At 40.0% G+C, this 23446-nt stretch overlaps 1 protein-coding gene across 2 annotated transcripts in view; it reads right to left on the bottom strand.

The window, feature by feature from the left end:
* SLC12A4 (solute carrier family 12 member 4) overlaps window positions 1-23446 on the bottom strand; it is a 46930-nt gene that overhangs the window by 7921 nt on the left and 15563 nt on the right. For both annotated transcript variants that reach the window (XM_064722966.1, XM_064722967.1), the window contains exons 2-17: window positions 18772-18866; window positions 17352-17483; window positions 11398-11544; window positions 10772-10826; window positions 10310-10440; window positions 9406-9647; window positions 7357-7571; window positions 6289-6453; window positions 6110-6208; window positions 4486-4543; window positions 3492-3666; window positions 2987-3105; window positions 2407-2505; window positions 1972-2091; window positions 1159-1263; window positions 42-210 (exon numbers count right to left, since the gene is read on the bottom strand). In XM_064722966.1, coding sequence (XP_064579036.1) covers window positions 42-210; window positions 1159-1263; window positions 1972-2091; window positions 2407-2505; window positions 2987-3105; window positions 3492-3666; window positions 4486-4543; window positions 6110-6208; window positions 6289-6453; window positions 7357-7571; window positions 9406-9647; window positions 10310-10440; window positions 10772-10826; window positions 11398-11544; window positions 17352-17483; window positions 18772-18866 — 2126 coding nt within the window. The remainder of the gene's footprint in view (window positions 1-41; window positions 211-1158; window positions 1264-1971; window positions 2092-2406; window positions 2506-2986; window positions 3106-3491; window positions 3667-4485; window positions 4544-6109; window positions 6209-6288; window positions 6454-7356; window positions 7572-9405; window positions 9648-10309; window positions 10441-10771; window positions 10827-11397; window positions 11545-17351; window positions 17484-18771; window positions 18867-23446) is intronic.

The raw sequence follows: 23446 nt of genomic DNA, 5'->3' as shown, positions 1-23446 counted from the left end.
TCTACTGCAGATCCTAAATCTACAGGATTTAGGACACTGACCTGCTCAGCAGCTTGGGCTTCTCCATAAGTTTCCAAGAAATTCCCTTGGATGACTGATCCTATGATAGTCAAACCTTTACCAGCTTTCAGCTGGGATGCAAATGTTAACAGTCTTGGGTATTTTACATGCAAATCTTCATCAAGTTTCAGAAGCACCAGCAACTGAGGCCTGAAGAAAATAAAAGACAATGTATTTTTTAACTTAAGTTTTAACAATAACACTTGTAAAAAAACTGCCTCTCATCACTTATATTGTGCTGAAATTTTAACTCTGAAACATTCTTTCTGTCTCTCACACATTCAAGGGATTTTACTTAATATTTTGTTTCTTTGGTTTAAAGTAGATGTGAAACTGTGGGAATTCAGCTGCTGCATTGTGCTGACAGTAATAAAGCCTGCTGATATACTCAGCTTGAGAGGCTTGCATTAATGTGTTTAATTTACAGGCATGTTTTTCAAGGCTCTTTTAAGTACTATTGAAGCACACATAGTTTTCATACTGTAGGGCTGTTCTCCCAGATCTCCCTGGATACTTGTGCCAAGAAAATATCTGTATTCTGTCTCCAGAAACCTGGCACATGGAAAACAGAAATATTTTCATCTAAACACAGATCCCATCTGCCTGCTGTTCCTTAAGGTATTGCTATACAATCAATGAAGTCACTTTCTGTCTGAACAAGTATAAAAATATTTATAAAACTCTGTCCTTGATAGATTCATCTTGCTCTTGTTCAGAGCCCAAGGGTTGTGCAATGCCCAAGCAAGAAGAGGGTTCTTGCCCACTCTGTTTTCAACACCAAAAGGGATGACATCAGAAGGAATAATGCTGGCCACTGCTCATTTCCTGGCCTCTACACCTCTGTACTCACAGACCTCCAGTTTCCCCAGGTTCCACTTCTGAATTCACCAATTTGGAGTCCAGTTAAAGATCCAAAGGGCACTAAAGGTCTACCCATACAGGGTCCACACAGTGACAGGACAGCTTACTGCAAACTCAACACTTATTATAAAATCCTGGGCATTTTAATTCTTCCACACTCTTATTTAGAGCCCAGTTTAATTCCTTGAGTGTAAGCAGACAAGCATGCCAGCCATTTCACCAGTCCAGGGTGAGTACCTCCAGTTCTTGGTGTGTGGAGGGCCCTCCTCCAGCCTGAGCAGGGCGTATCTGGCAGCGCTGAGCGACAGGCCCCGGATGCCATCACCCCACTCCTTCTCTGCCCTGTGAAGAACAAACACTTCAGCAACACATGGCTCCAGGAGCACTCAGCTGCACACTTACATCAGACTATAGAGCTCTGAGCACCTTACAGTGGTTTAATAACATGGCATGTATGGCATCTACATTTGTAATTTGTGCATGAATGTCTGCGATATCACAGATCATGTAAGAAAAGTGAAGATGTTTCAGTAAAATATATATGATGAACCACCATTCTGAGCTTAATCTGTAATCAACACTACAGAGAAGGCTTCCCAAGCATATACAAACATCTGGCATTTCAACATCCAACTTAGTTAATAGGCCAAATTAAATTAGAAAGTCACACTACAGCCTGACTCCATCCAATGCTGATCTCCAGCAACCCAAGCAGCCAATTCAACTTTTCAAGGACTGATCTAGACAGATCTTTGCACCAGCTGTTCTGGCCTGAAGTAATCATGTGCAGTAAACAGCAGATAGATCCCAACCAGTTTTCTACTTCCTGTGATTCATGTTTCCTCTACCACCTCTAGAAGCTTAACAACAAAGTACTTCAGGGGTTTTTGCTTAGCAGTGACACAGTAAAATAAAAACAAAAATTAACTGGTAAGGAAAGCCCTCCAAATAATCTCTGGACAGTTTCTTTTCCAAATATGAAGACTCAAAGATAATTCATTAAAGAGATCCAGTCTCCCTCTTACCCTTTCTTATCCAGGTAATACTTACCCTTGGTACTCAATGTACTTGTAAATCATGCCTGCAATAAGCATAGCTACCAAAGCATAATACCAGGATGAAATGAACATCAGTGCCAGGCAAATGCTCATGCCTAAAAATGAGAGGGCCCTAAAATGGAAAGCAAAGATATTAATAAGTAGTGGAGCAGAAAAACTTAAAAAACAAGTCAATTATATTCTTGCTCTTTTTTCTTTAAATTGTCTGTGCTGAACTGGCAGTGAAAGCAAAGCCTTCACTGGATGTCCCCAGTCCCAATAGTTTCAGTGTCCTGTTGTTAAAATGAAACTCCTGTGCCATGACATATCTGAGTCTGGCTCTCCTGCACAACTGATACCCAGAGCAATAAAAGATGCTCCCTGCCCTCCTGGAGAAGGTTCCCAGGTGCAGATTGCAGGCTCAGAGAGATGTCAGCCCTGCACTCACCAGTGGTAGTATTTAAAGCGAGGCCGCCAGTTTGGGGTTCGCAGAAGTGTCTGCACTGCACATGCAAGATTAACAAAGAGGTAACACATCAAGAAAAACCTGCAAAACAAAGTGCAAAACCTTTTAGCATGCACATTTATAGATCCTGGTATATATTATGATTACATGATTGATTTCAAGTAAAAATCCCACTGCCCTGTCCCATGCCCTGTACCCCAACCCCTCTGATTTTTATTAGCCTGAACTATCAGCATAAAGTAGCTGGAACAATTTTTTAATTGGATCAAGTTAGATCTGTTCACAATATAATGCTGTAATTGTTCTGTGATTAAAATGTTTTTTCAAACCAAACAAAAACATAATAAAAACTCGCTTATTCACAGAATTCTCTGGAGCAGAAACAAATAGATTTATATGTCGAGCCTGAAGTCAGAGGATTCATAGAAATTGCAGAAGTAGAACCCAGGCTCTGGGAATTTGCTTTACTGGTTTAAGATATAGTTCTGAAAGACAATCAAACTAGCAAAACTCAAGAGCATTTCTATCCCCACCCCGAGACAGCAACCAGGCTGTTTCTTACATCGAGAGAATTGGAGCAACCATGTCAAGTGAAGCAATAAGGATTCCCAGCTCAGCAATTAATGCTGTTAACAGAAGAGCCCATGTTGGTTCACCATTTGCTTTTCCATGACCAAAGATCTGAAGAAACAGAAACATTAAGCAAATCTTCCTGGTATTTCATAAGGTTGTAATGGGAAAAGAGAAAATTATATTTTTTTAAATCGACAGTAATTCTCCCACATACTTTCTTCCCTAGAGGAAGGAGTCAAATTATTCTAATGGCTTGCCATGCTTTACAAAATTAGATATTCAACTTTTAGATAAATTTACCCCATAAGCCTAGTGAAAAATCCTTCAAAGTATTCTTGGTTTCCAACAAAAGCAAAAAACCCATCAAAATAAAAAATACTGCCCCCCCCCGCCCCCTTCAGCGCTGGGCAAACTGGGGAGAATAAATGTGATTTTAGGGGCACAAGGTGAGTCAGGAGAGGCAGCAGGAGCAGGCAGCCCGTGCAGGTACCCACCCAGAGGAAGGGGATGATGTTGTCCTTGGCGATGGCCTGCAGCAGCCGGGGGGCCCCAGTGAGGCTCTGCAGCCCCGCCCCGCAGGTGGAGAAGAAGGAGCCGATGACGATGACCCAGGGCGAGGGCCAGGACAGCGTCCCCACCACCAGGTTCCTGTTCACCGCGTCACCGAACCTGCGCAGCAACACAACCACGCTCAGGCTCTGACACTGCCTTGGGACTCAGCTTTGGGGTTTTCAGGGCACTTTTAGCATGTCATTTAAATACTACTATTAATACTATAATATTTAATTGATTTTTTATATTTAATGTAATACATAATTAATATTTTAATATAATATTTTAATATGCTGTAGAGTATTATTAATAGCACTATATTATTTTCTTAACTAGAGAACACAAAGTTGCAAATAATCTCATATCTAATCAAATATCTCATATCTAAGCAAATGATCAAATATCTCTGATATGCAGATTGGAAGTGTCTGCAGCTTGATTTCAACATTTCTTTTCATTACATGTATTTTAAAATTCTCGTATTATTATCACAACATTATTTTTTACAATTACAAAAGAAATCGCAAGAACTAAGACACAGGGTGGAAAATCTGAGGGTGCCATGGCAGAAAATATCAAATGGAATATAAGAAGATTCCAAAAGCTGTGCTTACAATTTGCATACAAATATGGTTTAAAAGGCACCCAGAAGTAATTTTTTTTTAAAATGAAAAATACACCTTAAATTCACCTCGAAGAAAAGGCTTTTTTTTTAGAAAAAGGAACTGAAAATTATGAACTCTCCCATTAAAGTCTCCCTTCATCTTAATGTTTCACTGCAACCTAAAAAACAAAAAATCTCAAAGTACACCACCATTAATTAAAAAGAAAAAACAACAAGGAGAGGAGTGGGGCACACACAGAAAACAGACAAGAACACACCTACACCGTAAAAAAAAGCAAAACAAAGGAGAGCATTAAAGCAGTAACACTTACTTATCTCTCAGGACAACACCTTCTATGCAGGCTCCAAATAATAACACACAACTGAAGTCTGGAGGACACAGTGTGCTAAGGAAGCAGAATTTATTTAGACATGGCAGATGAAAGTATTGTGGAAAGGACAGCATGTGCCTCCATCCTGTGGCACTTGCACTCCAGCTTCTCCACAAGTACATGGTAAAGCTGGCAAGGAAATTAATGTCTCACTGCTCACATGCACCTCCTAATGTTACAGAGAAAGCTTCTTCTAAGTCTCAATTTTAAACAGGACAGGTTTCAATGAGATAAAATCAAATTAAGCACTGTTTTACTATAATGTCAATTTAATCTTCTGCTAATAAAGAAGCTGATATTAAAATCTTGCTTTTTTCTCTCTCCTTCTCCCGAGTCTGATATTTGGAACACACAGCTAACCATTACCTTGCACATTCTTTTTTTGTATCCCTGCTGGCATTCACATCACCCATAAGTCTTTGGCTATCAGGTTTGTTTGTTTGTTATTAACTGTACTGTTTCTGCATTGGGGAGTACAAAATACCTCAGGCTTTTTGGATCTGACATTCCAGTAAAGTTTTTAACCTTGTGAATAAAGTTCACACAAATGATTAAATCTTGAATTTTACCTCTGAAATGTAAGTTACAAACTGCAATCCCAGGAGAAACATTGCTCCTGAAAATGGCAGTGTCACCCTGGTGTGGCACAAACAGGGACACATCCAGATCCAGTCACCCACTGGGTGAGGCCAGCAGAGCTGGGGGTTAAGGCTGTGACCTCTTTTAATATTTATTACATGCACAGGAAATGCTGACTTCTTGGTAGAGGGTCAGTTCCCAAAGTGACAGCAGGGAAATGCTGCATTCCTTAAGAGCTGGGACAAGCAAGCTGCATCCTGATTTACAGCTTGGCAAAAAAACAGGAATGAAACAGCAGAATTTCCAAGAGAGTCACCATCTCAACCAGCTGCCCTTTGGGTGAGACTAATTCAGAAAGCTCCTGAATTTTTTTTTTCTATGTTGATAAATTGTCCTTTAGGACATCAAGAGCTAGATAAAGCTGTAAGATCTTGGCTCATCTCTTCTTGAGCAGGAGAGCAGAGATGAAGACAGTCTTTCCTAAGCAAAGCTCCTCTTGTCCTAAGCCCTGGAGAGCTGAAAAAACACTTGGGAACATTGTCTAACTTCTGACTCCAGTTTATCTTGTTCTAAAATGTTCAAGAAAACCCATACTCCTTAACATCACTGCAAAGAAAAGGCTTTTTTTTTAAGAAAAAGGAACTGAAGTTTATAAACTCTCCCATTAAAGCCTCCCCTCATCTTAATGTTTCACTGCAACCTAAAAAAAAAAAATCTCAAAGTACACCAACAGCATGAAAAGCTGGAGATCACTGTGTGGCAAAGAACAGCAATGGGAATGCAAAAGAAAAGAACCCACCACAAAAAGGGGATGGAAAGTTACAGGATCATAATTACAATTCTTTCAGCTCAAGGATTAATGTTCTGTTGTTTTGGGTTTTTCCCCCACTGGCCAATCATACTTGCACAGACAATTTGGTAAACTGAAAGCAGTTCCAGAAATCAGACACAATGTCCCAGCAGTCCAGTAATTTGAAAAGGATACAGACTAGTGATGTGGTGACAATGGCAAGAATCGTTCCAACAGGGATGGACTTCTGTGCATCTTTGAGGTCCCCTGATCTGTTTGAACCAGCCATGATCCCTGAAAGCACATTTTGGTAAGATCTCAGGGCAGGAGGAAGCTCAGAGCCCCAGCAGCCCCCTGATGCCAGCAATTCTCACCAGTCACTGAAGGGAAGAAGATGCCAACGAGCACCATGAAGGATGTGGTGATATCTGAGAGCACGTACAGGTGCAGGTTGTTCTTCTGGCCTGCCACATCCACAGAGGGCTGATGTGCCCTCTCCAGAATCTCTCCTTTCTCCAAATAATTGCTCCATAAGTTGTCTTCAAGGTTATTATCAGACCAAAGAAAAGAAAAGCATGTTTCAGTTCAAACCTGTTCTCATTGAAATGGGTTTCCAACTGTATTTACAATTCAGTGATCAGCACAGGAAAACCACAAACATGTATCAATAATCTACAGAAGTCTAAGCAACTTAAACTTTATTATTACTAAATGTAACATTCTTTTAACCTCATACCTACTTCAACCCAAGGAAATACACTGAATATTTTTATGAGCCACCACACAACACAATAGCTCAGAGAATACAAAGCAATATCAAGCAGTTTTCTAGACAGAAATGTGTTTGTTCTTCAGTCAGTGGAAGAATTACAGAATTATATGTTTAGCATTTGAAATCTCACTAACAAATGCTGAGTCTTCTTGTAAACTTAGAAACTGGACTGCTGGATTCTGTGGAAATGGGAACCTTTGGCACTCAGCACCTGCTCTCTGGTGCTCATTTCAATAATGAACACTTTTCAATTATACTTTACTCAGGAGTGGGCAAAGAAGGAGACACATTATTTCTATACAAGTACTCTTATCTTTCAGGGCATAATCTTAACCTGTCTAAAGAAGAGAGCTGTCACTATAGAGTTCTGAAAAATTTTAATAGCTTGTTCATGTTAGTATAACTTAAAATTACATCTGACTTCATGCTGAAATTATGAGATGAACAAAGGAAATTTAATCAATTTTACAGGAGACAAGTACTGTATCAGCACAAAAGTTCCATCTCCTCTTTTTAAAGGTTATAAGACTTTCTTTATTGAAGATCATTTTCTTCACTGTAATTACATTTCTTCATTCCTTTTTTCTTAACCAGCAGGGAAGAGTTTGACCCATTTCAGCTGCTCAGCATGCCTCCTCTTTAAGGGGAAAAAAAAAAGTTTCTACCATACCTATTAAAATGCCACTAGCAGCTCCTGGAATTCCTGCTATCTCCGAGACATTGTTCATTAGGAAATATTCATCACAGTGCTCCGTGGTTAAGTTTGTGCTGTGGCAAAAGAGTTCCCAGAGCTTGGAGGCCACAGTCATGTTATCCTTAACTACAGTTTTGGCACAAACATCAAATTGATCTCTTGACAGAGTCCTGTTGCCCAACATGCAAATCCTGGAAGGGAAACATCAACACCAGAGTTATTGAATGTAAATGGGAAAATGAAATCCACACTCACCCATACTTATTCTTTTATATCATGTGGAAACTTCCAGTGGCTCTACTGTGCTACATCATTTCTCACCTCCAAAATGATGGTTGTAGCATGACAAAGACTGCATCTGTCCCTTTATGGGCCAGAAATATAAAGCTATTTTTCTCATTTATGTAATTTGATTGATTTACGTTAAACAATAAAAGGGAACAATTAGGACAACTTTTGGTTTTTTCATTGTTTGGCCTTGGTTTCTTTTTTTTTATTAAACAGAACTACTGGAGTGAAAGAAATGTGAAGAGTACTAGAATTCAAATTACTAGATATTTAGAATATCTAAAGATATTTGGAATCTCATTAGCCCAGTTTCTAAATTGCAATACTTGAATTGCAATATAGACATTTTAGATTCAGAATTAGGAACCTATATTAAAATCACAATAAGAAAAGGTTCTTTTTGTCAGCAAATACTGTTTTTAATTGCTAAAATCCTCCACTGCCTGTTGTTTCATTTAACCACAAACATCATTTGTTTCAGCACTGAAAAATTTTTAATCCATTTGTCTAAAGACAATTCCACCAAACAGTGATGTAATGTAACAGCTTCCTGCTCCTAAAAGCTCATTTAGCTTTTCTTCCCACTGCCAGAAAACACCCACAGGAAAATAAAGCTTATTTAATTTTAGTTTAATTAATTTCAATTCCATTGTAATTGTTTCACAGGTCCTATTTATCACTGATGACAGGAAGAAAAACAAGGGCTGTTCTTGCACAGTTTGCAGGCCTGTGAACTGTAACTTCCAAGTAGCCTTCCCCTACATAATTAAAAATAAATACACTATCTTGTTACTTCAGGGGAAAAAAAAAAAGAATTACACTCCAAGAAGAAAGATAGGGAAAACATTCAATAACAATCTAAGAGATAATGAGGGGGATGTAGAGACATTGTTTTACTTTTACTGCTGTAAACCTTCACTGTTGTAAAACACTATAATCATTGGGCCTTATATATCCAGAGGGAACACTTGAGGGCTGCAAGCACTTAGTTATGGTCAAAGCATTTCAGAATGTGAATAATTATGCAGATCCAACTCCCCTATTTCCATTCCATTCATCTCTTGTCAGCAGCATCAGAGAACACAGTTTGCATTCCTGGTAAAACACATACATCCACATTACTGCTGCCCCAGCTCCTGAGTTGAAGAAGTTGATTCCATATTGAGCTGATTCCATGTTCAGCTGATTCCATGTTTGGCTGCCAACATGCCAAGGAGCTCCTGCTGGGTGCAGGGCAGCTCCTCACAGACAGGGAAAGCTTTTGTGGAGCCTCACACAGCCCCACATCACACTCCCAAGGGGTGCCCAGTTTCTCAGCAAGGAGCTGACCACACCACAAATTTCCAGCCACAAAAGCAGTGTGTGGTGTCTGACTGGCTGGGGGAAAGGGAGCTGCCAAACTGCTCCCTAAGAACTCACAAATAACCCAGCAACACCATCACTCCAACCCCAACAGCTGCAGGCCAAGAGACTGGATTGGCTTTGCAGGAAGCAGAGCAGTGTCAGCCTCCATCAGCCTCACCACAAGACTTCCTTCTACCAAAACAGTTTAAATTAAAGTGTAATAACACGTTCATTTTAGCCTTAGAACCTTCAGTTCCATGAGCTCTGCACACTGTCATTAAACACAGCTAAAAATATTGGAAGTAATTCACAAAAAAACAATGTATCAGGCACAAGCTTTAAGTAACCAAAGGGAAAGCCCAACTTCCAGACCCATCCAGCAATGTTACTCACGGGAATTCAGGTGGATCAAAGATGGACTTGATAGCTCCAGCATAAATGGACAGGATGGATATTACTACACAGGCCAAGAAGAGGGAAGCAAATTTGTTGACATATTTCACACCTACAAACACCACCACTGCCATGAGGATGAGGAACACGGTGCCATAGACCCTCATGTTGTTCAGCATGGCACTGGATGCATCGTGGGCATCAGAGGGATGAAAAATTGCTGCTTGTGGCACAATATATGTCTGGAACAAAGAGAAAGCAAAAGTGAGCTGGAGGAACACCAGCACAGAACTCCATGTTATAACTGGGATTGTTATAACAATTAACTAGTTATTAATTGTTTAAATAACTTTAGTATTTAAGCTCCACAGCTGGAAGATTACAGAAGTGACAGCTAAAATCAAAGGGAATGCAGGCAACAGGAAAACATCTGCTTTTTTAGTAGTGACTAACTACAGTCACTGCCACTTTTTAGGGTATTTTAAGGTATTTAACAATGCATATGCAGATTAGGATTGTGTACTGTACTAGAAATGTAAATCACTTTGCATTCTTCAGCATGCTCTTCACTGGGAATCTTTTACAGGAAAAGTCAAGAGATAACAGCCCTTTCTATGTCAGCAGTACAACTGAGCCACCTTTATCAAAGGTGAGCATGAGTCCTGGATTAAGTCACACTTTCATCTGCTCTCTGTACCTCTGGTGCTTCCCTTTTGTCAGTCTGCAGACTCAAAGTGTGCAGCTTCCAAAGGGAAGCACTGAGGTAAAGAACTGGACACCAAGGAACTGGAAGACACCTTCCAGTCTCTTCCTGTAAATGTGTATGCATTTATGGGACAAGAGTACTGGGGCACTTTCTAAATGTTATTTGTCTTTAGAGCAGGATTGCTCTGGTACTACTCACCAATAAAATCTCAATGGCACCAAGGATATACATGGCTCCTGCAAATGTTGTTCCCAAATAAAAACACAGCCCTACAGCTCCACCAAACTCTGGGCCCAACGACCTAGATATCATGAAATAGGAGCCACCAGCTGTGAAATAAGAAAAGTGAGTCAAATTATAATTTATTGCTATAAATGTTTGAATAGTCACAAAAAGAATACAACAGAATTATATACAGTGTATCTGCTATTTTGAGGTTTAACTGAAGTATCTTTTTTGCTAGCACATGGGTAAAAAACAAATAAATTTATCTTTAGCCTGATTGATAACAAGAATAAATACTAGATATTAATTTAGGCTTTGTATTCTGGATTAAGCTAATTTCTCTAGAACAAAACCATGTTAACAGCTTACAGCAACTTAGGTTTTGGGGGTTTTTTTGCCTTTTTAACACAACTGAGACTTGCTAACTACACTTACCTGGAACAACACCATTCGTGGCAATTGCACTCATTGATATGGTTGTCAACATAGTCTGGGGAAAACAGGGAAAAGGAAGCAATTGTGTCAACAACATTTTTTAAAACATAACTTATTCTTGATAAAATAAATCTGCCTCTGCATACATGTTCCAGCATTTGTATTTATTCTGCCTCTCACTATCTAAAAGAAAACAAGGGCAGCAGGAATTTAATCAGTGAGCTGTTGAGACTTCTGTTTGAGAGATGGCCCCTGCTTTATCAGGTCCAGCAGTGGGTGTCTGCAGACAAAGCAAGATAAGGGAATGCAGGTGTTCCTGCATCTGCAGAGCTGTGATTCCAACCAAGGCTGGTCCAGCAAAGCAGGCAGCCCACACCTGGGGCAGGCATGGAAAACAGCTATTTGCTGAACAAACACTATTTATGAGACTGTATTTACACTACAGTTAGCCAGATTAGAAGTAACAGTAAAAAAAAAAATAAAAATCCTGCAGCTACAAACACGGCAAAGGTACTTAGCTTAAATCTGACTTTTCTTCACACAAGCACCTACAATGCTGCCTCTCCAAGTTTCCCAGTAGTTTCACAGAGGTTTTGTCACATGCATTACTGTAGCTAAGTACTTACACAACAGCAGCAAAGCAATACAATCAGGAAGGACTGAAGAACTCCAGCCATTCCCACCATCCAAGTCAGCCGAAGGAAGAGAATGACCCCGAAGATATTCTGCATGCATGGCAGATACACCCCCATCAGGGTGCCCATGCTGGGTGACTGGAAAAAAAATTGATATTAATTAACTGAAATTATTCAAAGCAGAGGTAACCAAAAAGGCCTTAAAGTTCATTTTTTGAGAAACCTGGGAAGCCTAAGGTAGACACATTCAAACACTGTTGTGCTGGACCTCCACAAAATACAACATAACTCCAAAATCTTGGATTTCTGAACAAAATGCTGTCCCTGTCACATACTTAACTAATTAACCTCAATATTTAACACTGACTAGTAACAACAGGAGACATATTTATTTGGTTTTTTGTAAACCCATAGAATTTTCACTATGAAATATGTCAAGTGCTGCAGACCCCAACACAGATCCTTACCCTACTGCCCATAGTTCACAAATTAGTTTCAAGGAAAACATATTTTTGTCATGTAACAACTAGAAAAGATTTGGAAGCAACCTGGAGATATGGATAATGTATTTTCTTCCATTTTATATATTTCATATAAAACTAATGGTTCTACCCTTTCTTAAGTTGAATGTCAGCATCAGAATCTGAATTGCTTTTGTCAGTGACTGAGAAAACACAAGTTACATGACTTCACAGGAACTGCAAATGACTGGCCTTCAACACAGCATCCTGCATAAAAAATCATCCAAAATAATGGCATCAAAATGCCACTGGAGGGCTTTATTCCAAGGAATATAAAAATGTTTGTTGCATTGGTACACCTGGCACCAGCAGCATTTCAGAGTCCCAAATATCTGTGGTTTCCTGCTAAGATAGTCCATTGCTTCTGCTTTTTAAAGGTTTCCTTTTGCACTTAAACTGAATTCTAAAACACAGGGGGAATAGAGTGTCACTTCTGAAAGGCTCATCCTTTTTCATCCCTTCTATAAATAAACATGACTTCCAAAACACATTAGATACGCAACATTTAAAGAAGCCCTTGAACCATCATTCCAATGAGAAGGATATTAAAGGGAGATGACAAAACTTGTTCAAATTTGACTCCACACAGGATTAACTAGGTACAAAAATAAATAGCACCTTTATAGACAAATGAAGTCATGAACCCAAAGCAACAGTATGTAAGAAAAGCAATAAAATATGTGCCAAAAACTTTACATAAGGTAATTCAAGAGTGTATCTCATTACACAAGGCAAAACTCTTAAAGAATCACATGTTTAAGATCACCAGGTCAAAAGCAACCAAGGAATTTAGTGCTTCAACTTGCAATTACATGTTACAATCCAGAATTTCCTCATCTGCACTAGAAACCTGCCCTGCCAGACATGAAACAAAACCGTGCCCAGGAACATGATCTGAACTGTTCTACATTACAAGTGCCAGGAGCTGCTGGCTGAATTTTTTGAAGTCAGCTATGAATTCCTTGACTAAAACTGAAACAGATCAACCAGACTTTTCTGATACACACCACAGCTCAGGTGAACCTCCTGAAGGAAAGTGGATGACAGAATCATGGGCTTAGGGTTTGCAGGGGAGTTACCCTATGAGACCTGCAAGCACAGGGCCAGAGCTGTTCCTCAGCTGTTCCAGTGCCACAGTAACAAAACAAATTAATTCCCTAAACCATCACCTGTCATTTTATACAAATTATCATCCTAAATACCTAACCTGATCAGCTTTGCCAGGACTATGTATGAGGACAAAATGAACTGCTGTCAGAAATGACACATGTTACATAAGTGTCCTGATCAAGGCAAGTTAAGGATTTTTCACTGAGTTATTCCACTGCTATAATTGAGGAGGATCTTCATGGAGTATTATTCACAGTGTACTTGTTTCCTCAAGGAAGGGAAGGTGTAGATACTTATGATTCCAACACATTCATTTAATTCCCACTGTGTCTTTAACCCCATAAACATAAACTCAAAAAGGACTAAATAGACATTGCCCAACACAGGGGCTTCCCACTGTCACATTAATGCACACTTTGCCTCTCAGGGATACATCCAGATTGATGATGATAAAATTATCTGTCTATTCATACATCAGTCCCTCCCTCACAACATCTCTGAGCCCATCAAGTGAATTTATCAGATATGTGGCTATCTCAGGATAAAGGAGTTAAAAGAGTTTGTCAAAACAGGCATCTGGGAAAAGAAGCCCATCCTGTTGCTCCTCCACAGGAGTAAATGCACCATGGTTTTTGTGTTTTCTACGTGACAGTCCTCCACACACTAGGAAAGCAGCTGAGATTTCAGCCTGCCCTTACACACCTTCCAGCACCTGCTTCCTTTGCACAAGGATCCACTTCAGCTCAGCTCCTTCCCACCTTCTGCCCTATGTGGTCCTGCAGCTTCGCTCCACTGCTCCATTATCTCCTCCCCCACCCTTCCAAATGGCCTCTCAAGCCTATCAAGTTACAAGCTCACTTTGACCACAGAGGAAGAGAAATTGTGCATTAGTTGAACACTTGAGACCACTGCAGGGCAGAGCAGCCTAGGAAATGCCCAAGTGTCTGCCCAAGCAAGTATTACTGAGTGTATCTCAGGCCTAAGAGTTTAGTCTGGATTATCTTACCCTGTAGGGAAAAAAATTACTCATAAGAAAGAATGATTTACAAATATTACTTGAAGCAGCTTGTTCACAGAAATATTTAACACCAGTAATCTGTAGTGACTTGATCCTTTTTTTCATCACTAAGTGATACTAAACCAGTGCTGAAGTTTCAACAGAATGTGACCTCAAACAAGGGTTATGTTCAGCTTCACCAGCAACCACATGAAAAAATGTAACACCCCATGCTGCATAAAGGAAATGAAAGAAAGACAATTTGAAGAACACCATTTTAGAACAACCCAGAAGGGACAGAAAAATCTCGAAAACAGTCTCAATTTCAGTGATGTAGATCATGTTTCTGCTCACTCTCATCAGCTGCAGACACATAATTTATGTAAATATTGATCTGAGTCTGAAGGACACTATTTCCATTGTGCCAGTGTGATGGGTTATTAAAGCACTTGGCTGCAGGGCTGAGGGACATTGATCAGCAATGACAGCTCTCATGGTGCTCTCTAGCACGAGGACAGACAGCAGCACTGCCTTGAAATTAACTGCCTTGTTAAAGATACATGAACAAAACCAGTTTGGTTTTTCCTCCGTGAGAAGGGGATATTTCTATAGCACAAGTGCTTTATTGCAATACTGTGTTTAGAAAAGAAAAAACAACCCAATTTCCACCTTATTACATTGGGGTTGAGTCAATTTTACCTGATGTGTGCCTAAGAGGGAATGCTACTACCAAAAGTATTTAGTGGGTTGCTGAAACAAGATAAATGTTCATATCAAGATGTCTTGCACTGAAATGAGTTTGAAAGGATGTGATTTGGCAGGCAGGGCTGTGCTAGGTCCCAAAAGGTGCTCACTGAGACCTGCCTTACCTGCTCAGAGAATTACAGTCACTTACTGAAAGGATTGCTTTGCTCAGTTCATTTTTAAATATCAGATCTGGAGCCTGCTCACCTGCCTTGCTCCAGCTCTTGCCTTTGAGATGCCAATCCCAGCAAGTGACAGGCAGGTCACTCCTTGTCACACCAGCTGGGCACACCCAGTGCAGCATCCACCAAGGGAGGGATAACAGGGGTTTATCCATTAAAAACAGACCTGCTGGGGCTGGAATGGACTGCCAGACTTCTCATGCTCAAATGGGAAGGACAAGGTAACAACAGCACAGTGATTTATACTTCAGAGATGACTAAAAAGATGTAGAAGAATCCTGTTTGCACTGTTTCTGAATACCTTCAATCCATACCCTTGTCCAGTTACTGCTTTTAAATTTCCTGTGTTTAATGATTATAATTATTGGCCAAGGTTTTCAGTCGTCTTATATTCTGCATGATGGTTAAAATTTTATATTGCTCATGGCAAGAGAGGGAGAAGAAATTCAAGCTGCAGTTATGATATTGCAGCTGATGTAATTTATCCCAGAGACAGACATGCAGACAAAGGTTTGCCTAAGGAAACTGCAGTGTTTACACAGAAAACACTGAGATATTAATACAGCTTGTTACTGTCACTTTTGGAAAGGTCACCAAGCCCATCCCACAAAAACATCTGAAGTCTGTGAACACACATTTCTGGGACATGGGAAAGCATAATTCAGGAAAACACAGTTATTAAACCTGAACTCCATTTTGCCATAGAAGCAAAGCTTTAATAAAGATAATAGTCCTTTTTAATGGCAATAAACAGCTTGAAAACATGCAAGCATGAATCATACCCAAATGCAGAAATATTAACACCATACCATGCATGGTACTCTGCCAGGGACTGAAAACAAGTTCTCAGTTTTCTGGTATTTGCCCCATTTTTACCCTGTGAAGTTTTACATACATTTTCTTTAACCAACTGTATACAGCAGTCCCATAGCCAAATTCTCCCAATCCTTTTTCCATCAGGGAAGCAAGGGACTAGATTCCAGATTGCTCTGCAGCTTACCCTAGTATTCTGGTCAGGCAATTAATAAGGAAATAAAGAGCAAAAGTGATCACAACTTCCTTAAAATCTCAACAACCGTATCTATTGTGTCCTCCACCATTCTACTTTTGTCAGGGAAATAATCAATTTGCTTCTGATAGCAAGAGGATGAAAAGTATTTTAGATTATGCAACAATACTATATTAGAAGCTGATGCCTGACATTATTCCCACCAAAAGCTTGCTAAAACAGAGATGCAGCTGACATTACTCATTAGTACTGTGAATGTAAAAACTTTGGACAAGACTCAGCCATTAGTATAATAGCAAGTACCACACAAAAGAAAATCATAATTAAAAAGCTTAAATTACTTTTTTAATGTCAGCTTATAGGACCAGAATGCAGCTATTTCACCCAGGCGACCTTAGGTCAGTCCTGTCATGATGTAAAATTAACCACAATATTGCAACACTTTCAGTGGATGTGATCTCAAATAAAATTGAATTTTAAGCTTCATGTTGACAAAACAATTTTGCTATCCCCAGTGTAAAGTGCAGAGTAAGGAGCTGGAGCGTGAGTAAGGGCATTCAGCATGGGGTAACATGCTCACTCCTTGAGAGTACTCTTAGTTTGCAACATTATCACTGCCATCTCTTTCTGAAATGGCTCAAGCTTTGTAGGGCAGTGCCAGAAAACCTGCAGAATTCAAGTGCTATCTTAGCTTTTCTGGAAACCCTTCTTTTGACAGAACTTGTAAACAATCTGACAGGCCTGCAAGCCATAAAATGCAAGCACACCACTTGCAGGTGCAGCAGTAACCAAAGCACCTGCAGCTCTGCCAGAGGGGAGAGGAGCACTTAAACACTGCCCTGCTGATAGGAATCAGCTACCAACAACCCAGCCTCACCTGCTGCAGCCATTCCAGGGCCAAACATCTAAATGCAGATGCTCTGGGGCAGAATTCAGCTGCCTAAGTGCCTGACACCAGAATGACTCCCGAGCTGCCCCAGGGTGCCCAATCTGAGCTCCACCCTCCGCTCCAGACAGGTGTTGTCTCCTGCAAACCCTGTGATTGCCTTGCAGAGATGTGTCAGGTACCACTGGGCAGCTAGAACAGCACCAGGAAAAAGCTGGGGGGTTGTTGAGTTTTTTATTTGTGGCCCACTGAAACCCTTCTTATCTAAATGCACACCACGCATAGGGAATTGCACTGCAGTGCAGTTTTACCCATCACATCCGCCCCAGTTCTCTGTTACAGCTGTATCCCTACAGCTTCCCTGGCATTTCTTTGCAACATTGTCATGGCTCCCGAGAAAGGTTAAGAACAAGCAGAAGGGAGGCCAGTTCCCCAAAAATCCCACAGGGAATCATCCCAATCATCACTTTTGGCCATGGAGAGAATCTCTACTTACTTTTGATACTTTCTTCTTCGATCCATCAGTACTTTCTGCTTCTTCATGTTCCTTGACACCTTGAGTAAGATTTGTGTAGTTGACCAACTTGCCAAGCAGAGATGACACTTTTGGTCGTATATCAAGCTCCTCCTGTGGAAGAAGACAACAAGTCAGCTTCTGCAGTTCACAGCACTTCTGAAGAGTGGCTGGGATCACACCTTCCTGGGCATGCCTGAGGCTACCAGGGAACACACCAGAAAAATCACCCAGGAAATGACAGAGTATTTCACTGTGCCTCAACCACTGGTGAGAGGTTTTAATTTTCTGAAAGGAAAAGGCCAAAATGTCTGCACCATGTGAATCATTCTCCTCAGGTGCTGAAAAGCATAATTGCAGCAATGAAGAAGTGTGAGCCTTAGAGAAAATGAATGTGTAGCTTGCACGTACCTCTAATGTCAACTCACATCAACAGATATACTTTTAAAAAGGTCAAGCTGCCAAACAAATCAGAGATTTAGTGATTAAACTCTGCTTATTGCAGACAAGTATGCACTCTGATGATTTTATTACATTTTCAAAACTATATTATCTAATTCCTGTGGATCTAGACAAAATTCCCAAGAGACACATGTATGGAGGGCCTCCCACCTTTATACTCATCCCATCCAATTTTGTTTCTGGTTTGGGGCAGGGGGGAGGAAAAAGCCCCAGACCAAAATCATCCCCTTTCCTTTTCTCTTAAATTTTAAAGTTTTGCATGTCTGATAGCACAATAAGGAATTGCATGGTAAAGAGAAACAACTTTCCACACAGGAAATAAAAACCAATTGAGAAAGATTTCACTGTCTGCAGCTTTATCATATCTTTGGGTATCACCTTGAACAGCTTCTGGTGGCATCAGTAGCATGATGTTCTTTGTACATGATGCAGAAATGGACCCCAAATGGGGTCATCCCTAAAGGGATGACATGAGCCAAGCACCCCTTTTCTTACTCCTTCCTGTGATCTGACCTGCAGTTGACATGTTTAAAAATCTGATCACAATTCCTTCCAGAAGGGGCTGAGACAAGATGTACCACCTGTTCAGCACAGCAGCATGGCCTGTGGGATCCTGGTGGATCCTCCTTTCACTCAGTGCCACAGGAGAGCCTGCACACCTGGTGTGGTCCTGTGCTTATGGAAAAGGCCTCCAGCAGGAGAGCCTGCCCCTCCTTAATTCCAGATATTTACAATTAAACAGAGTTTTACCTCTGCCTCACAGACCCAGCTGTCCCCACACCTGAGCTCTGCCACCACACAGGACCTCCCTGCCTACTGGTGCCCTGACAACAGATGGACACCCACAAAAAGGCAGGTGGGGGAGAAAGATGTGCTCAATCCCTCCCATCATGGAAGATCACAAATCACATTAGAAGTACAAAAACCAGCTAGAAATTACCTCAAACAAGGCCAGATTTCTGTCATAGTAATCGCCTCCTTTGCCAGCTTCTGAACTGTTCAGGAAAGGACTGTTTTCTTTATGGTTGCCATGACCTGTGAAGAAAAAAAAAGCAGGTTTTGATAAGCAGAGAATGATGCTGTAACCTTGAAGAATCCGTATGAAAAAAACTCATTTGGTTAATTGAATTTGTTTCTTTTTAGTACCTCAAGTCATACAATGTTAACAGTATCAAAGGTGTTACTCCCAAGGTAGAGTTATTTCTATTTCTACTCCTCTGTTTCATTAAAATGGAATAAAAAGTCACCTCAAAGTAAAATTCACAAGTGGGGTCACAGCTACAGTGCTGTATGTGCCTGGTGTGTGCTCACTTCTGTAGCTGTTTTTGTACAGAACAGTGGCAAGCGCTGGGACAGCTCCTGTGCAGTCAGGAATGGCTGCTAATGGTAACAGCAGCCTCTGAGCTGTGTGCCCAACCCAGTCAGATACATTTAGTAAAACTGAACACTTCAAAGGCAGATTCTGTAATGACAACACAAAACAGCCCCCAAAGCACCTTTTTAGTTCTTAAATGCTGTTGGTTATTCACTATGCCCACTAATCCCCAGACATTCAACACCCTTACTGTGTTCTGAACATTTAAGCTGTGCATTCTTCAGGCTCCTCTTACACTCCTGTACTAAAACCTGATATAATATACACTAAAATCAGAGCATTCCCATATGCAATGAACAATGTTTTAAAAAGAAAAGAACGTCAAAGATGAGTAGAATTTTCTGTAGCAAGTAGTAAAAAAAAAAAAAAAAAAGCCAAAAAAAAACCCAACCAAGGGCACTACGGTTTAAAACAACCTCTGAGGGGGAAAAAAATTAAATTGACTTCCATCTTCAAAATAAGTTCTTGGACCTATGTCTCCCATTACCCTCTGCTCAGCAAACACAAATTCTTCTCTTTTGTCTGTACCTCTTCACTCCCTGCTCTCCCAGCCAATACAAATGAATTATTTCCAAGAGCATCTCCTTAAGAAAGGATTAATCCAAGGAATACCTTTTTCTATTTACAAAAGATGTAACCACTACAGAAATGAAAAATGAAAGAAAAAGACATTATTTTCTCAAATGAAAACACTACAAGTTAAAATACTCCACATTGAATACACCAAAAGTGAGAGATTAAACATCTGGATTTTTGGGTGCGTCCTTTAAATGATTACAGTAATCAATTCAACAAGGCTACACTAAATTATTGTAATACAATTCAAGCAAAAATCTCTCTGCATTTTGAAATTTGAATCAACTTACAAAATTTACCTAACAGCAAAGAGGAGACTCCTCCCCTACACATAGTGATCAGCACAAACCCCACTGTTACAAAAGTTATTGTTTTAAGCCCAAAAATTATGAGAACACTCAGTCCTATTCTTACTGAGGGGAAGGCATGCATGGAAAGCAGCACAATTTTCTGGAAATTGCTGACAGGTGCTTTGAACAAAACTGTTGGAAAAACAATATTCACAAAGAACAGAGGGATTTTATAGCTTCTGTAAGTAAATACTTAGCTGACCAAAAATATATGAAAAAAGCAGCCTATTGTGTTTATGTGCTCAGTGCCCTTCTCACAGCTCTGACAACTGACCTCAAAATGTTCATGAGCTGCTGCCTTTACAAGGAAGCTCAGCTTATTTGCTGACCCCACCTACACATAAGAGATGCTCACTTTGCTGTAATTGTAGAATTTTTTACATTACTACAGAAACATCAGTAAGCTTAACAACACAGCATCAAAATCAAACAGTTACCAACTTAAGCAAAGGTTAAAATCTGCAAAAACTGCTTGCTTGCTGTATTTGTTATGCCTATACTGGAATATATCAGATCAATTTTGCTGCAGTGTGCTGCAGTCCCCCCATCCTGTTGTGGTTAAAGTACATTTACAATTTTTGCTGAGGAAATGGAGTTATCTGCCATACACCTTTCACTCATTAAATTGGACACAAATGATGGTGCAAATTATGACATCAACAGAAATACTGCTGTCTGCTTGATTCTCCAAGACTCTGGTCTCTGCAGTATCTTCTCCATTACACTTATTAAACACAGCAAGGTCATGGCAACTTTGGTTTGTTTCCTCAATTCCTGTATTATGGTCCTACATTACATAAGAAATCCTATTTGCTGGTTCTGGTGACAATGTTGGAAATATCAGCCTGGTTTGTTTTTGTTTTTTTTATAATCACTGAGTGATTTTTAAAGCAATTCTTTGCTGCCTTAGTTTTCCTCCTTCCATTGGGGACCCTACCTTATCACTGTCTCAAGTCAGCATAATGGGTGTTCTTTTACTTTTAACACTTGGAGAAACTCTCAAAAATTTTATGTACAAAATCCTGCTGTTGCCAAGGTACATTCATACATTCAATCTCACTTTTTTAAACAAGACTATAATTCTTTTGCTCCTTCTAAATGCCTTTGTTACCATAATCCACATAACCTCTCCTTAGTTAAGAAAGATTACTTCATACCACTCATTGAGCCTGACAAAGACCAGTGACTTTAAATGAATCTTCAGCTTGACTGTTATTATTTTTTAGATGCATCTTCATTTTACCACCAGAGAATTTTTCACAATTGATCTGTTCAGAAGACCTCTCTCTCTATATATATATAAAGAGCTTCTATCTTCTCTCTCATTCTCCATTTATATGCTCAATTATCACTCAGACCCTTCCCATTAGACTGTCCTTCCAAATATGACCCTTTGGCATGCTGGCTTTATACACCATCCTGCACACAGGAAGCCCAAACTGAATAGAAAATTCAGTAGAACTAGTTACTGGAAATACAGTATTGATTTTGCAATTGCTAGGGCACATTTTCTTCCAGATGGTTCAGATAGAGATGTACTACAGCTTTTTACCACATTCACAGCACCAGCTCCATTGTCCTGAAATAACATACCTATGAATTACTGCAGACAATGCACAAATAAAAGTGAACTTTCCTGCTGATATACTGAAGTGCCACCTTAAAGTCCCTCTCAAACACTGTACACTTTCCACAGAAGTGAAGGAGTATAAGTTTATATGCAAGTTCTTTACAGCGACATTCTAGTTCCACAAGGATGGAATAAGCAGAACTGGAGCTGCAGAGATGTTTGCTAATTCAAGACTACTACATTGAAAAGTTCAATACAGCTAATTAAATGACAGCCAAAAATCACCTTCACAACAGCTGCATGTTCAATGCAATCCATTCTTTACAGACATGTTCTAAATCAAAGCATTCCTCTCACTTTCTCTCTTCTCACATTGTGCTTCCATTTCAGGAGTAAAACCTCCAGCAAATGACCATTTCCTCAACAGCAATCACAACTGTACTTTGACAAAACACACCAGAGACTGCAGCACAGTGCAGAAAAAACTTTCTCCAGTACATTCCCTGTGCCAGTTAGCAAGAGCAGCAGCAGCTTCAGAGAGACTTACTTGTGACTGGAAATACACTATTAATTTCATTCCCTGTGCAGTGAGCAAGAGCAGCAGCTTCAGAGAGACTTACTTGCACGGGCCGGGCGCGTTATCTCCATCAGCTTGGGGAGGGAGCGGATGTGGCCTCGGAAAGCCACCCTGGGGAATTCCTGCCCCAGCTGCACCCGGGGACACTTCACATCCTGAGGCACCAAGTCTCCTGGGCAAGCACCATCCTGTGACATGGGCACAGTGCTCCACATCCTTAGTTATCAAGCCTTTGGTCCTGGCCAGTAGCTATGGTGTTAGTTTTTTCATCATGCAAGATTGATTTGCAAGGAACATTGCTCAAAGAGAGAGCTAAATATTCTGCAACAGAGAATAATTTATTTGCCTTAGTCCCTAATTAATCTCAAATTTTGAGGTATTCAAGCTGTATTCCAAGTAGGTTAATGTTTCCTCTTCACTTGTTTCATTGCTTCTCAGTCTTCATTATCTTTCAATAATTAAGGCATTTTATTTCTGAATCCTACCAGTTCTCTTTCAAACCAATAATTCTATTTGCAAACACCATGTCTACTATACAGTTATCTAAACATCTCCAGCAGAGTTCCCTGAACATTCTACTCCCCTACTCAGATACGGGCACAGGTCCAGAGAACAAGCTCCTCATCCTGTGGATCACCTGAATTCCCTAAAACATCAGAGATGATCCATGGAACAAAACCTAAAACCCTCAAGTGTGCACACTCCCACATACAAACACACAAGATCAGGAAACAGAATAAAAACAATAAATGGATATCCAAACTTCTGCGTCACAGCCAAGAAAAAACACTGTGACTAAACTGTAGCAGATATTCTACTGACTGGTTTTACTTTGTTCTCCTCCAAAAGGTTAATGTTGTCTTTACCAAAATAAAAAAAAAATTCAAAAGTATTAAGAACATGGAGGACACTATTCATGCTACTGCTTTCCTTCTGGAAGAGGATTAGGCCAGACACAGTTTCACTGCTTGAGCATGCTGAATGCAAGCCTTTTGTGCAAGCCATTGTGCTTCCTTAAGTAACCGAGGGATGAAATCCAGAATTTAAAGAGAATGACAAACAAAAGACATACATGAAAGTAACTAAAAGATTAGTGAGGACAAATGAAAACTGAACAATTAGGCACAGTGATACATACTTTACACAATATTGTAAAGAAAAGACCAG

Source organism: Zonotrichia leucophrys, chromosome 11 (genome assembly GCF_028769735.1).
Source record: "Zonotrichia leucophrys gambelii isolate GWCS_2022_RI chromosome 11, RI_Zleu_2.0, whole genome shotgun sequence".
NCBI classification, from domain to species: Eukaryota; Metazoa; Chordata; class Aves; order Passeriformes; family Passerellidae; genus Zonotrichia; species Zonotrichia leucophrys.
Note: the sequence above shows the minus strand (reverse complement) of the source record. Positions and strands in the feature narration are given on the sequence as shown.